At 43.0% G+C, this 16241-nt stretch overlaps 1 protein-coding gene across 3 annotated transcripts; it reads right to left on the bottom strand.

Annotated features, from left to right (window-relative positions):
• Window positions 1-1107: 1107 nt before the first annotated feature.
• On the bottom strand, window positions 1108-13307 carry LOC129813117 (rho GTPase-activating protein 5-like). Of its 3 annotated transcripts, none has more exons than XM_055865312.1 (3): window positions 13241-13307; window positions 7453-11357; window positions 1108-6337 (listed from the first exon to the last, which is right to left on the bottom strand). In XM_055865312.1, the coding sequence occupies exons 2-3, from the start codon at window positions 11164-11166 to the stop codon at window positions 6146-6148; spliced, it is 3906 nt and encodes a 1301-aa protein (XP_055721287.1). In that variant the 5' UTR covers window positions 11167-11357; window positions 13241-13307; the 3' UTR covers window positions 1108-6145. The 3 variants fall into 3 exon arrangements, with proteins under 3 accessions (XP_055721287.1, XP_055721285.1, XP_055721286.1); XM_055865310.1 differs by having other exon boundaries at window positions 13043-13299; XM_055865311.1 differs by having other exon boundaries at window positions 13121-13299.
• Between the last annotated feature and the right edge of the window lie 2934 nt (window positions 13308-16241).

Here is a 16241-nt window from a genome sequence, read left to right as displayed (position 1 = left end):
TGTTTTCCACTAGTGCCGGCGTGAAGATGTATGACAGTGTTTTCCACTAGTGCCGGCGTGAAGATGTATGACAGTGTTTTCCACTAGCGCCGGCGTGAAGATGTATGACAGTGTTTTCCTCTAGCGCCAGCGTGAAGATGTATAACAGTGTTTCCACTAGTGCCAGCGTGAAGATGTATGACAGTGTTTTCCACTAGTGCCGGCGTGAAGATGTATGACAGTGTTTTCCTCTAGCGCCGGCGTGAAGATGTATGACAGTGTTTCCACTAGTGCCGGCGTGAAGATGTATGACAGTGTTTTCCTCTAGCGCCAGCGTGAAGATGTATGACAGTGTTTCCACTAGTGCCAGCGTGAAGATGTATGACAGTGTTTTCCACTAGTGCCGGCGTGAAGATGTATGACAGTGTTTTCCACTAGCGCCGGAGTGAAGATGTATGACAGTGTTTTCCACTAGTGCCGGCGTGAAGATGTATGACAGTGTTTTCCACTAGCGCCGGTGTGAAGATGTATGACAGTGTTTTCCACTAGTGCCGGCGTGAAGATGTATGACAGTGTTTTCCACTAGTGCCGGCGTGAAGATGTATGACAGTGTTTTCCACTAGTGCCGGCGTGAAGATGTATGACAGTGTTTTCCACTAGTGCCGGCGTGAAGATGTATGACAGTGTTTCCACTAGCGCCGGCGTGATGATGTATGACAGTGTTTTCCACTAGTGCCGGCGTGAAGATGTATGACAGTGTTTTCCACTAGTGCCGGCGTGAAGATGTATGACAGTGTTTTCCACTAGTGCCGGCGTGAAGATGTATGACAGTGTTTTCCTCTAGCGCCGGCGTGAAGATGTATGACAGTGTTTTCCACTAGTGCCGGCGTGAAGATGTATGACAGTGTTTTCCTCTAGCGCCGGCGTGAAGATGTATGACAGTGTTTTCCTCTAGCGCCAGCGTGAAGATGTATGACAGTGTTTTCCTCTAGCGCCAGCGTGAAGATGTATGACAGTGTTTTCCTCTAGCGCCGGCGTGAAGATGTATGACAGTGTTTTCCACTAGTGCCGGCGTGAAGATGTATGACAGTGTTTCCACTAGCGCCGGCATGATGATGTATGACAGTGTTTTCCACTAGTGCCGGCGTGAAGATGTATGACAGTGTTTTCCACTAGTGCCGGCGTGAAGATGTATGACAGTGTTTTCCACTAGCGCCAGCGTGAAGATGTATGACAGTGTTTTCCACTAGCGCCAGCGTGAAGATGTATGACAGTGTTTTCCACTAGTGCCGGCGTGAAGATGTATGACAGTGTTTTCCACTAGTGCCGGCGTGAAGATGTATGACAGTGTTTTCCACTAGTGCCGGCGTGAAGATGTATGACAGTGTTTTCCACTAGCGCCAGCGTGAAGATGTATGACAGTGTTTTCCACTAGTGCCGGCGTGAAGATGTATGACAGTGTTTTCCACTAGTGCCGGCGTGAAGATGTATGACAGTGTTTTCCACTAGCGCCAGCGTGAAGATGTATGACAGTGTTTTCCTCTAGCGCCGGCTGTCGGCTATACAGCCGGTTACACACTAATTTTCAGATGTACTTTTTTCACTTAAATTAACTAGGCTACTTTTTACATTTTGCAAGTCAGAAAAAAAGACAACCGAGCCCTTTCCCGCTAGAATGAACGATACGCATCTTCTAGCAATCTATTGATAGGACAGGCGCCTGTCAGTCACAAAGTGTGCGATTTCAGAGAAGCACCTCTAGTTTGAAGGTCTGAAGTCTGTCCTGCCTCCTGGGTCTGTGTGTTGTGTACACTGTGGTTGCAGTCAAATGTCTTTATACGGAGGGAGAGAGCACGATGCTCCTTCATCGTCTGTGAGTCAATTTGCATGTCCCATATAATGTCGAAATCCACTTAGCCTATTGTTTTCTGGCACATTCATTTATTTTATTTTGCTTGTTTCATATGCAGCCATGATGTGCTTGTACGTAGGCTTACTGTGCTTTGATTGACGAACAGCAAGCTTGACTAGTTTATAAATGGTGTTGAACTGACTGAATGAAGTCAATCTCATACATCCTTGCCACTCATAAATCATACAACTTAGTTATATGTCCATGGTATCACATCGGGACATGTGAGCTAAAGATCTCTTTTGTAATTTCGATATGAAGTCCATTAGGACTTGCCAGACAGTGACGTTGAAGTGAGTGACTCATCAGTAGCCTACCGAATTGCATCGGTAAGAGAGACGTTTATTTGGCTCCCTAATTTGCACATTGGTAGGCTTTTTGGCGACTATCTGCAGATAAATTATGAAAACATTCGATGAAGATGGTGAATCCTACTCACTGCAAGGGACAAAAGGTTGGCTAGTTGAGAGAGAGCCTCACTCTGGTCCAAAATACGATACAAAAAAACGGATTGAATTGATTTAAAAGCTAATGTTACTTCTATGGTATTTTCTAAAATATTGATATAAAGTAGGTCTACTGTTCAACGTGTTGACAATGGAGAAGTCAACAGCTGCTTTCTGTGTAGCAAGGCTCATGATTAACACCTGCTTCATTCTTCAATCATACCTGTATTATAGATAGCTGAGAAAAGGCCTCTTAAAAGAAAGCTTGAAGCCTGTGGAAGTCAGCAGACTCTTTCAAGATTCTTTAAGAAGAAACCTGTGGATCAGTTGTTAAACAAGTCTTTTTTGGAATAAATGACATACTGCAATTCACAAAGAGAGTTGCAAACACTTGTTGACATTTTTTCACTAATTTAACTGATGTCATTCTATCTTCTCTTGACGTGTATGGAACTTATTTGAGCATCTGTTCCTTTTATTTTAGAGACCATTTGAAAAAGTGGCCATCACACAATTTATTTTGTGGCACACACACACAATGTAACATTTTATTTTTTATTCGAGATCATTTAGGCAATTTACATTTTTCAGTTTTAATAAAATACATAATTCGAAGAACAAATATAATTGTGGGAAGTCATATATTGCTGTAAAATACATGAATCTCAAGAGAAGATGGGTTAAATGTTTTAAAGGTTTAATGTGCTCTTACTTAGAAAATAGTCCTGATCATATAGGCCTAGTTCGAGATGATATAAAAAAAACAATACACTGAATTCATACATTTTCAGTCATTTAAATTGTAAACACAATACAACAACAATGTTTTCCAATCTGTGTATTTCGGATGGAATCAAAGCAATAGAATGTAACAGAGAACACCCAAATAGAGCTTGTTCGGCAAAACAATCTTAACTGGCTGGCTACTTTTCCTATTAGGTTGGGTACTCCATGTGCTTGTGGGAAACACTGGTATAATGACGATGATAACATGGCAATGATTTCTGAAGGCTGACGGTGACGCATGATGGTTGTTGGCATAGCCCTGCGTGCACAAAGGGCAACATGGAGCCCTGGCTTGGCTTGCAACTACACACAGTGAGGCTAGCAATCTCTCCCAGGCAGATACAACTGGCTCCCAGAGCAAATGACCCAAACACTTCATCACTGTCAGTGTGCATCAGCCATTAACTACTCTATGGTTCAACACACACGCACATGCACACGTACACACATGGTCAAAGAAAAAATACACACAGACACACATGGTCAAAGAGAAAATGCACACACACACAACATGGTCAAAAGAGAGAAACACACATACAGTCACACACACACACGCACCAGTCTATAACCCTCACCACCACAGAACACACACCAGTCTATACCCCTCGCCACCACAGAACACACACCAGTCTATAACCCTCGCCACCACAGAACACACACCAGTCTATAACCATCGCCATCACAGAACACACACCAGTCTATACCCCTCACCACCACAGAACACACACCAGTCTATAACCATCGCCACCACAGAACACACACCAGTCTATAACCCTCGCCACCACAGAACACACACCAGTCTATAACCATCGCCACCACAGAACACACACCAGTCTATAACCATCGCCACCACAGAACACACACCAGTCTATACCCCTCACCACCACAGAACACACACCAGTCTATAACCATCGCCACCACAGAACACACACCAGTCTATAACCATCGCCACCACAGAACACACACCAGTCTATAACCATCGCCACCACAGAACACACACCAGTCTATAACCCTCGCCACCACAGAACACACACCAGTCTATAACCCTCGCCACCACAGAACACACACCAGTCTATAACCATCGCCATCACAGAACACACACCAGTCTATAACCATCGCCACCACAGAACACACACCAGTCTATAACCATCGCCACCACAGAACACACACCAGTCTATAACTATCGCCACTACAGAACACACACCAGTCTATAACCATCGCCATCACAGAACACACACCAGTCTATAACCATCGCCACCACAGAACACACACCAGTCTATAACCATCGCCACCACAGAACACACACCAGTCTATAACCATCGCCACCACAGAACACCAGCGGCCAATCGTTGAGTACAGAAATAGGCTCCCACCATCAAACATAACCACAGGATCCAGTCTGGTACCATTTCTCCACCACCAGAATGTGCCCTACTTCTATCTCCAAACATCCACAGGCACCACAAACAGGAACTATTTCATCCAACCACACAGCAGTGTGCTGGGCTTGTTTCATTGCCACACAGCCTACTGCTTCAAAGGCATGTAAACCTGCCACAAACTAGGCTACTCAGATCCGTGTGAAATTCACCTCTTTGATATTCACCACAATGTTGGCTTGTCTGAGACCTCAGGCTTCTCACTCACTGGGTATTGATGAGTCAATACCAGTCAATGTTTCCATTGAACACGGCGGTCATGTTCAGGTTTCAAGTTTGTTTTTTTCGTCATATACACATGATATGTATGGGGTACACAGTGCAATGAAATGCTTACTTGCAGAGTCACCTCTCGAAGTAGGGGGGGGGATGCCCCTGATACCAATAGCCTAGCAAGCAGGAAGTTTCCAATGACTACTACTGGAATGAATTTACTCTATTCCATTGACTTCATAGCAAACAAAAATAATCCACTTTTTTACTGAGCTTGGTTTAACATATGTTCAGAGATTACGTTCAACCCCCCAAAAATAAATGGAAAACCCACCTTTTTTTAAATGTAGAAAATAAATCAAAATAATGCTGCATTGAGGGTTCACTGCAGTCAGAGATTATATCATTTCCAGTTCCAGACACTAAGTTAAACTGCATATTTACAAATCAGATATCATTACGAATAACCTAGAGGGAGACGTCTCCTGCTGCATTCAAAATATTGGTCGGCATTAGCATTAGGCTAAGTGAGAGAATAATGGCCAATGAGATTTCCAAATGCATCAACATCAAATTCCAGTTAATCATTCACCATGCCCAGTCATCGCCCTCCCCTCTTCTGACCCCCATTAAACACAATTTATTAGTGGGGGAAAAGGAAGCGTTTAATGAAATCCTCAATTGAGTGTGTAAGCAGTTAGAGGAGTCTTCTCTCCCTAGTCATGGCTTACATCTGGCGACTGATGCACTTTGCAGAAACTAAGGCGAGTCAAGCCCTTTGATTCACTGCAAGGGGAAACAATATTGCTACAATGCTACATTTGACTACTAAAGGACTGTGAACAAATGTAGCTGGGCATGTCAGTGAATAAGCTTGTTTAAAACCCATGGGCCGAATGAATCACTAGATTAACCCCTAACATTACATGAGATCCAACAATTAATAGGATCAAGTGCGCTAAGTAAGAGCTTAAGCACATGTTAAGCAAGTTAAGTCGATACAAACAGGCGGGGAATCTAAAAAGGAATCATACTATACCTGTAGTAAATGAATCTTCTCTTCTTTCTGGAAATCAGTGGTTTGTAATGCAATAAACTCAGTAAAGTCAACCACAATGACGTTCTGTCATAAAGGTCATGCCAGTCAGTTGGAGCAGAGGGGTTATCATATTATCACACAACTGAAATCCCAACAACTGTCAGCTAATAGTGAAAAGGCAGCATGAATGAATGCCACATTTTGTTAGCAGCAGCCACAAAAGGCTCAAGTGAATTCCGACCAAATAGCATAGATATTTGGGGTAGCCTATGTTTTGACACACACACACTACCACAGGATCATGCTCACACAGTCAAATAGTAACAACAACTCAGATCAGGGTTGAGGGAGAACTGATATAAAATAACCTACCAGTGCGTTCAATGTAGTCCACACACTTCTCAATGAACAAGGGGATTGGCCGGTCCGGGGTGACCAGGTTCTGTAGGGGAACACCAAAGTAGTGGCTCTCCCAATTCCTCCGTGTGGGAGGGTACAAAGGTTTTGTGGCCTTGGATTTTGGCTGTGAATTGAAGGAAAACATAATAGCATCGTTTTCAAAACTAACTACAGAAATGAAGTTCATCATTTCAATTCTTCAAAAGATTTGTCATTCCCCACAAGACTTAAGCTCTAATTGAAAAATAAAGTGTAAAACACCTTGCAAGAACTTACAATTTGTTCCCAGGTTAATTTTGTTAATGTTCTGTTGCCTGATTATCAAATATAGCAAAATGTTCAAACAATAAGAGTATACTTAATGGCAGTGGTGCTACTGTAGTGAAAAACTATTCATGATTCTAATATATGAAGTTTGGATATTAACCAAAACATTTGTGTATGATTGTCCTGTTATGTGCAGACAAAATCATTTTACAAAATTAAGAATGAAGTAAGCTCCTTGAAATGTCATTGTGAGTGTGGACCTACTGTACAGTACTGTAGTGAAAATGTGAAGTGGACAGCTTTTATGTCCCAAATGTCACCCTATTCCCTATATAGTGTACTACTTTTGATCAGAGACCATAGGGCTTTGGTCAAATGTAGTGCACTATATAGGGAATAGGCTGCCATTTGGACCATAAAAGTTGTCCACTGATTCATGCCTCAGTGCACTTCCTCCACACCCTGGGAACCCTACCTTCCTCCAAATGCCTTTAACAGACCAGACTACAATACAGTGGGATGCCCAACTCTCCTCTCACTCCTCAACTATGGCGCTCATATTTAACCGTGATTATGTTGTCATTGCTTGTGTTATATCCCATGTTAATTGCTAAGGAATGGGAGTGCATGCTTGGCCAGGAGAAAGTGATGTTGCAACATTCAACAGAAAGTACAAGTCACATTTACTCTCAGTGTGATAGTTCAAACATTGAATTTCTTCAATGCATGAGAGCAGACCATTCTGAATCTGTGTTATAGTAATCATGAGAGCAGACTATTCTGAATCTGTGTTATAGTAATCATGAGAGCAGACCATTCTGAATCTGTGTTATAGTAATCATGAGAGCAGACAATTCTGAATCTGTGTTATAGTAATCATGAGAGCAGACCATTCTGAATCTGTGTTGTAGTAATCATGAGAGCAGACCATTCTGAATCTGTGTTATAGTAATCATGAATCAGAATGCCTACCTTTTTAGGTTCCTTTGTCTTTGGCGTTTTCTTCTTTTTCTTCTTCATGTCATCCTGCTCTGGATCGGAGGTGATGGCAGGGTTGTCTATCCCTCCCTTCCAGGGGTCCGCAGGGGACAGCAGGGGGTCTTCCTCGCTGCCCCGATGGGCCCTGCCCTTCTTCTTCTTCTGCATGGCCGGCCCAGACTCATCATCGCTGACGTCGGAGTGGACACGTCTGTGGTACATCTTGGTTTTGCTGAAGAGTATTTTTGAGCGGTGCTTATACTTGGAGGGCCTCCTGCTGGCCTGCGCCTTGTGGTCGAAGCCGTTCTCCTCGTCCCCGTGTAAGACGTGAAGCCCCTCAAACGAGTTGCGCATTTTGAGGGTCCTGCTGTGGGTGTCCTCCGGGACAGCGTAGATGTTGTCGGTAAAGCCCTTTGATTTCAGGAGAGTGTCTACGGGGTCTGCGTAATTGTCGGACGCCTCAACATCTTCACCGTGGGCCATGGGGCTGCGTTGTCGTCTGTTGCTCCTCATCCCAGCCTCAATGGTCTTCAGGAGATTGGGGTCCAACTTCTTGACGTTGGGCTTGGATAGTATAGGCTTGGGTCTAACCGGGGGAGGCACTCTGTGGTTGCGCTCTTGGTCACCGACAGGTGTGTTATGGACAGGGTACTCGTTCCCCTCCAGATCGATCCTGCACTTTCCACGTTCACTAAACGTTGGAAGAAGCTGCACGTCGTCCCCGATGGGGCTGTAAGGCGGAGGGGCCTCTGTGTCGTCCTCTGAGTCAGGGTAGTAACTGTAAGCAGGGGAATGGCTGTGGGGAGACTGGGGGAAGACATCTTCACTCGCACCCGTGCAGTCTCGAGAGCTGTCAAACATGAAGGCGCTCTCGATGCTGCTCTTCTTCTCTAGCACCTCGTTGAAGAACGGCGTGAAGACTTCCGTCTGACGATGGTACTGAGACAGAGAGTAGAGAGCTGTGAATTTGGCGGTTATCTCTGTAGCGATGTGCTCCCCTTCAGTCATGAGGTCTTTGATTGGGTCATTCTCAAAGAAGTCTGCTTGACTGTCTGTGACGGCCACCATTTGAACAGGAATGACATCTTGGACCTCCGCCAGGAAAGCTCTGAGCATCGCCATGGAGGACTTGCGTTTTGCTGAGTAGACCAGGATGTATCCATGGACGAGCTCGTCCTTCCTGATTCCGATGGAGGAGTGGTAGGAGAGGACAGTGACCTGTATTCTTCTGCGACTGTCGCCGATGATTTTGTTGAGGATCAGAGTGTTACTTTGGCCAGGTTGCCCAGCGCTGCAGGAATGTGAATCCAGGAAAGGTGAGAGGATGAGGTCTACGCTAAATGGATCCCCACACACGGCACACATAACAATCCTCAAGTCTGTCTCTGACATGTCTTTGATGGACGGCAGAGGGCTCATCACATCAAAGTTGTGCTTTAGTCCTTCTAATACTCCTCTGAGAGCCTGTTTAATTTGGAACTCGTTAAACTTCCGTGGAAAGGTAGCAGAAGGTATATCTACAAAGGTGCACTGTAGCTTATTTGCAAGCTGTTGGCCCTGATGTCTTAAGATAGGCATATTTTTGCAAACACTGTCTCTCTGGTTTGCTAGAATTAGAATGAATGGCAATGGTGGAGCGTATCTCTCCCTCCTGTTCTGTGCAATCTCTGCCCTGATTCGCCCTACGCAGTCGCCAATACAATTTAGCGACTCTATGGAGCTGAAGACACAGAAGATTCCATGAGGTTTGAAGGTCGACGCCCACGTATGGCTAAAGAGCAACGTTGAGTTGACATCAACAGGCAGAAGCTCCAGTTCATATATTTTCCCATCCAGGGTGTACTCATCGTCTGTGGACTGGGCTCGGATTTCATTTGCAAGTTCTTGTGCGAGACCCTCCCTTCCCAAGAGACACAAATTGACTTTATCAATGTTGGCACTGTTATAGTAGAGATTAGAGCGACCATGGTCCAGCTGAACTAGCCTGTTAGCCAGTACCTGCTCGACATTTATGTCAACGCAGCTCTGTCCACTCAGACACGTCTCCTTCGTAGGATGGTAGACGAACCCGATGTGCTTGAGAAGAAGTGACTCCCTGTCCGGGGCCAGTTTCTGCAGGGCTCTGTATCTGGGCTCCTCGTTGAGCACAGTGTGGATCTCGCTCATTTTGTCACAGCTTGGGGTGGCGTTTAAATCAAGGTCATAAAACAGCTCTGCGTGTTCAAAAAGCATTTCCTGAAATTCCTCTTTGGCCCTTTCAACTATTTCCTGCTGATGCTGGCTGTAAACATCCCTGCGATCAGATTCACTGATATACTTGTAGGCCTCGTCCTCCATGACAAAACACATGACCTCTTCCCAGGGTTGTCCAGGGCTGATGAAATGGACTCTATCCAATGTCTTCTTGAATCTATTCTTCATTTCTAACCGCATTTTCTCTGAGAACAGATGCTGGACATGGTTCTGAAAAATCTTCTCCCCTTCCAACGTTTTGAGGAGATCAAAGGGCACTCTTCTGTCGTTGACTTTGTCAATTTGGTCCGTCTCATCCCATGGAGTGTGTTCCAGCACCACAAACCAGAAATGAAACTCAGCCCTGCTCTTCAAGATACTTTGAGCCTCCGACCAGCTCAGGTTCTCGAGTTCTTCCAAGTTGTTGAGCAAGTTATTGAGAATTTTTGGCAGGCTCGAGAAGTATTCTGCTCTCCTTTTCCTGATATGTTCCTGCTTCAGCTGTTCGATGTGCTTGTTGAGGGTGTTTCTAGCTTTTCGGGTGCCTTCCAAGTTGATATATTCCTCATAGTCAGGGTGGTTTTTCAACATGTTACTCACTGTTTTCCAACTTGTGTGATAATCTCTGACGGTTTGTACAATCCTCTTTTCAAACTTGTCGGACACTGTGGCTACTAACTGTCGCTGAACTTTATAGGCCTCCAAATAAGGAATGATTTTGGGTTTGCCTCGTGGTTTGTCCATCTGCTGGGTCAACGCGTTAAAACAGAGGTCTACATTGATTCTAGATCGAGCTGACGTTTCTACCACCAGGAGGTTCTTTTTGCTTGCAGCGAACACCTGAAGGTCCCTTAGATACTGCTCCATGCACTCGTCACATTTAGTTGCAGCAATGACGATGGGCTTTTTCGATTTGACCATTTGAGAATAAAGGCTGTTGACAAATTTCATCTGATCCTCAAATTTCCTATTGCAGCCTTTGCTCACGTCTATGCACAATAAAAAACCGTCAATGTTCAGTTTCCCATCGGCCATCTGCTTCTGATCAAAATCCTGTTCCAGGCCAAGCTGGTCGGTGCAAATGTACATCAGCTTCTCAGCAGACTGTAGCTTGGAGGCTGCAGCCCTTTTACTATAGGGCTGCAGGTTTGTGCTGCGATGTGGCAAGAAAGTCTGATCATCAATGAACTCCGTTTGTTCAACGATTTGAATTTTACACTCGAGCCCGTCATCGCTTCGGTGTGGCACTTCACCCCAGTAGAGGAAGTGATCATTGTTCACCACGCGACCCCCAAAGTCAATTGTGCTCAACACAGAAGTGTGCTCAGTGTAGTAGCCGTCAGCGTTGGAACACACATATCTGTTGCATAGGCAGGACTTGCCCACGCCACAGTTGCCCTTCTCCTTCTCTGTCCCTGAGAGGCCAACAACACTGACAGCATATGTTGGGGGGCGTGCCTCCTTGTTCTTGGCCATTATATTCCCCCTGTCATTGCTTTGTCACTTTCAGGAAAGGTTTCTACCAGCACAGCTATCATTCCACTCCAATTGGTTAGATAGGGTGGTGGTGCACATTCATGGCTTTCTCCCTTTAGTGGTGAATCCCTCTATCCTCCTAGATCCTCGAGCTGGGATAGGGCAGCTGGTTCTCCATTATTATGACCTCCCTGAAAAAGAAAGTGTATAATTGAACTACACATACATAGGAACACAAAAAACAGATCATATAGGCCTAATATGGTCTACGTACCAAATGGCACCCTATTCCCTTTATAGTGAACAACTTTTGCAAACAGTCCACAGGACTAATGATACAATCTGAACAGTTACAGTAGACTATTTCCGCTCTAGAGACTGTCAGTCATATGAGGCAATAACCTACAACAGAGGTTAACCTGCAAAAAAAATGTGATAACCTGCAAATAAAAATGTTGATAAATCCTGTACTGTCCGTAGGAGTGTAACAAAAAAGTTCCTTGTTCAGTGTCAGTGACTCTTTTCATGAGTAATCCCCCCTCCCCCCACAGATATTAGCCATTCCATTTTAAAAAAAACTAATTTTATCAAATTTGTGCAGAAGATAAAAAATGACTTGGAGGCAGTGACCTAGAAATAATGAAAAAAGCATAGAGAGACAAGATCATAATTTAGTTATTTATCAAATCCCAGAAACCTACTATTCATCATCATTCAATATGGATTATATTTCAGTTTACTCCAGCAATACTTTTGTTGCAGATGTTACTAGAGAACTATTGCACCTGTCATCATTGAACCTTTTAACAACAATACTGGCTATTTGTTGAACTTCGCATGTTCGTCACCTAAGAATCATGCAACACACCCCATCATGACATCTTACAAAGCAAACAGTCCAGTTTTGACGTCCGATTTATAATACTGTAGTTACACCGGTCCCACGCTTCTAGTATTAAAGAGGAATTTAGCTATTGCATATCTACTGGATTTTTTGTTATTATCGAGATGTGTGACTAGTAACGTTACTGCCCAGGTGAGAAGGTAGCCCATCACTAGCAAACCATTGTAGTACCTGCCTGTGGTTACATTTCTTTCCAGTCTGCTACGTTCTGAACGGTGCGCCCTTCTAAACCCCAGTCATTGATGAATGATAATGGTATTCAACCAAGAATGTCATTGCCATGGAGGCACAACAATCAAAACTCAAAAGCAATCCTCTAACACGAGATGTAGAGGTTATTCAAAAGCACGACGCTGCTCTGGACAACTTGTCAGTAACAATTATCATCTTGCAACAATCGGAGGTTCATTAGTTAGCTAGCTAATGTACCTGTCCTAGCTTAGCTAACATTAACTGCGTGCGAACTATCAAGCAAGAAACGTCCAGCAAGTGAAACTGTCACACTTCCAATTAGGTTGCTAGCAAACGTGGTTTGCTTTATCTGCATACGGTTACAATTATAATAACCCATGCAATAAAAGGTTACGTCTGTCTATGCCATTGTAATCAGAAACTATGACAATGATAACCCCATCATCAATGGCATTTGGTTGGAAGAATGACATGTATAGCCAACTCAAGGGCCTAAGCTAAAATCGCTTGCTTCCAGAGTAGTCTCTGGCTGAGCTTAGCCCACCAGCTAGCTGTAGCTAACACTGCCTAGTTAGATAGCAAAAATAGTGGTAGCTGGTCGAACAATAATACATTTCACTCAGCGCAAAATACAAAAACGAATGACTTTGCCGGAATATTTCGTTACCTCCCTTGATCCTTAATTTAAAAAACCTTGAATTTATTTGACACAGACAATTTTATCCAGGGTGTAGCAAATGAAGAAACTCGATTCAGTCCATTCCAAATGCATTCCCCTACCTAACATGGTCGCTCCCAGCTCCGAGACCACGAAAAAAGGTAGCATTCCAAGTGTATTATTTTACTCCAGCAAATTACATTTTTCAACGGCTCGTGCACTGCAATTCACGGGGAACGTTCCGTGTATCCTCTTTCTATTCCAAATGTGTTTGTTTTTATATATTTTGTTTAATTGGTGGTATGCGTGTAATCGGAGACCTGCTCACTCCTCTCTCTCTCATCCCAGTCAGTAATGGCGACTGATACATCCTGCTCTCACCCACTCTCTCTCTCTCTCCAGTAACTTTTCCATTAGGGCTCAAAGCAGGGGCGCGACGCTCGTGCATGGTTGCTATGTAATTGTGTGAATTAATCATGTCTGGAAATAGTATTAGCTAATGCCTGAATATTTGGTGGCTTATTTTTGTGATAGTGATTAGAGACCAGTGATTAGGGATCATGTCCACGAGATGGCACATTGTCAACCAGAATAAACATCTACGTAGAGAATGTAATAACCTACATTGTTCAATAGTGCATAAGCTTGAACCATCTAGTTTTGCAAATACAGTAGGCTACTGACACATCTTTGTGGTTACGTTGTAGTGTGGAGCCAAACCAAGTTATTACATGGTTATAGCAAGTTTATTACAGGGATATGCACATCTGAAAGAAGCCATCGGAAAATGTTCAGTAACATTCATGTGAATTACAATAATATTTAATGAGGGGTTTATATGACAGACAAACCTAGTTTTTTTTCCAAAATAGTCTACAGCTCTCTGGAGAAATGCAACGGCAGGTTTATAATACTACACAATATGCTGCTCACCCTAAGGCCTTTACTTTCAATGCTCCGCTAGTGGATTCTAGGCAGATTTGCAAAACCTTGTTTGTTAAGCTCTTGCTTTTATCTTGACTTAGAGGGAAGGGGGAATCCCTACAGCTTGTCTCTTACTCAACCATAGCCTACATTTCTACACATTTTTGACACTGTTCTATACACATTAGTGTCTTCTGTTGATGTTTAATTTGTCATTGAAGTGTAAATTCATTGTAGAATTCATTTCAACCTGATTTGGTTCTATCCAGGTATAATTCATTTCAACCTGATTTGGTTCTATCCAGGTATAATTCATTTCAACCTGATTTGGTTCTATCCAGGTATAATTCATTTCAACCTGATTTGGTTCTATCCAGGAGGTAGAATACATTTCAACCTGATTTGGTTCTATCCAGGAGGTAGAATTCATTTCAACCTGATTTGGTTCTATCCAGGTATAATTCATTTCAACCTGATTTGGTTCTATCCAGGTATAATTCATTTCAACCTGATTTGGTTCTATCCAGGAGGTATAATTCATTTCAACCTGATTTGGTTCTATCCAGGTATAATTCATTTCAACCTGATTTGGTTCTATCCAGGAGGTATAATTCATTTCAACCTGATTTGGTTCTATCCAGGAGGTATAATTCATTTCAACCTGATTTGGTTCTATCCAGGTATAATTAATTTCAACCTGATTTGGTTCTATCCAGGTATAATTAATTTCAACCTGATTTGGTTCTATCCAGGTATAATTCATTTCAACCTGATTTGGTTCTATCCAGGAGGTAGAATTCATTTCAACCTGATTTGGTTCTATCCAGGAGGTAGAATTCATTTCAACCTGATTTGGTTCTATCCAGGAGGTAGAATACATTTCAACCTGATTTGGTTCTATCCAGGAGGTATAATTCATTTCAACCTGATTTGGTTCTATCCAGGAGGTAGAATTCATTTCAACCTGATTTGGTTCTATCCAGGAGGTAGAATACATTTTAACCTGATTTGGTTCTATCCAGGAGGTAGAATACATTTCAACCTGATTTGGTTCTATCCAGGTATAATTAATTTCAACCTGATTTGGTTCTATCCAGGAGGTACAATTAATTTCAACCTGATTTGGTTCTATCCAGGAGGTATAATTCATTTCAACCTGATTTGGTTCTATCCAAGAGGTACAATTCATTTCAATCTGATTTGGTTCTATTCATTAGGATTGACAGAGCCCTAGTAGATAAACTATGCATATGTAATGGGGCGGCAGGGTAGCCTAGTGGTTAGAGCGTTGGGCTAGTAACCGAAAGGTTGCAAGTTCAAATCCCCGAGCTGACAAGGTACAAATCTGTCGTTCTGCCCCTGAACAAGGCAGTTAACCCACTGTTCCTAGGCCGTCATTGAAAATAAGAGTTTATTCTTAACTGACTTGCCTAGTTAAATAAAAAATAAAAAGGTAAAATGTAAGTCGCTCTGGATAAGAGCGTCAGCGAAATGACTTAAATGTAATGTAAATGTAATGATGGTACATGATGATGTTCAACTTACATGTTGTCATGTGCATGTAAAAAATCTGCATCAAGCATCTTATGCAAAAATGTGATAGGAAGTAAGTTTATAAGTGGACTGATCATTGTATTAAAGAAAGTGTGTCCCTCACAACTGACAGACACAAAGTTATCAACCCTTTTATACAAGCCTTTTCTACATTGAGTTGGAAATCCAGACATCACTGTGCTGTTTTATTGTTAGTCATCATAATGCAATAGCCTTTAACAGTGAAGCTGAGAGTCCAAGCTCCATTGTCTGGGTCTGTTTTGGGCTCAGCTGTCCCTCTGCAATTGTTGCGACACAAAACACCAGGGACGAGCAGGAAAGCTGAGGGAGCTTTGTCCAATTGTTTGTGTCACTTAAGTGTTCATATTTTCATGTTATCCTTCAAACTAAAATTGTGTTTTTGATAGTTCTATGCACTGTTGTTTTGATGATGGCACACTGAAACAGAGTGTAAATATTCTAGTGAGAGTGGGCATTCTCTCCCGACCAACGCTGAATGATGGAGAGAAAGTGGGAGTTGTTTCACACAGGATCCCCGTGTTCTGGGTTGGCATCTATCAATATGAACAGGAACAAGGCATTGGAATCAGAGCCTTAGTTTTATTTTACAATTTTTATTGAACCTTTATTTAACTAGTTAGTTACAAACTTAACAGACTCAGAGCCAAAAGGCTCACTGCCTCTCTTTCTCTCTCTCTCTCTCTCTCTTTCTATTTCTCTCTCTCTCTCTCTCTCTCTCTCTCTCTCTCTCCCTGTCTCTCTCTCTCTCTTTCTATTTCTCTCTCTCTCTCTATTTTTTTCTCTCTCAGTGCTTTGCAGCTTACATGTCAAAGGTCAATCAAT

The sequence above is a fragment of the Salvelinus fontinalis genome, chromosome 16, assembly GCF_029448725.1.
Source record: "Salvelinus fontinalis isolate EN_2023a chromosome 16, ASM2944872v1, whole genome shotgun sequence".
Lineage (NCBI taxonomy): Eukaryota > Metazoa > Chordata > Actinopteri > Salmoniformes > Salmonidae > Salvelinus > Salvelinus fontinalis.
The sequence above is the reverse complement of the archived record's forward strand: the minus strand, read 5'-3'. Positions and strand labels throughout refer to the sequence as shown.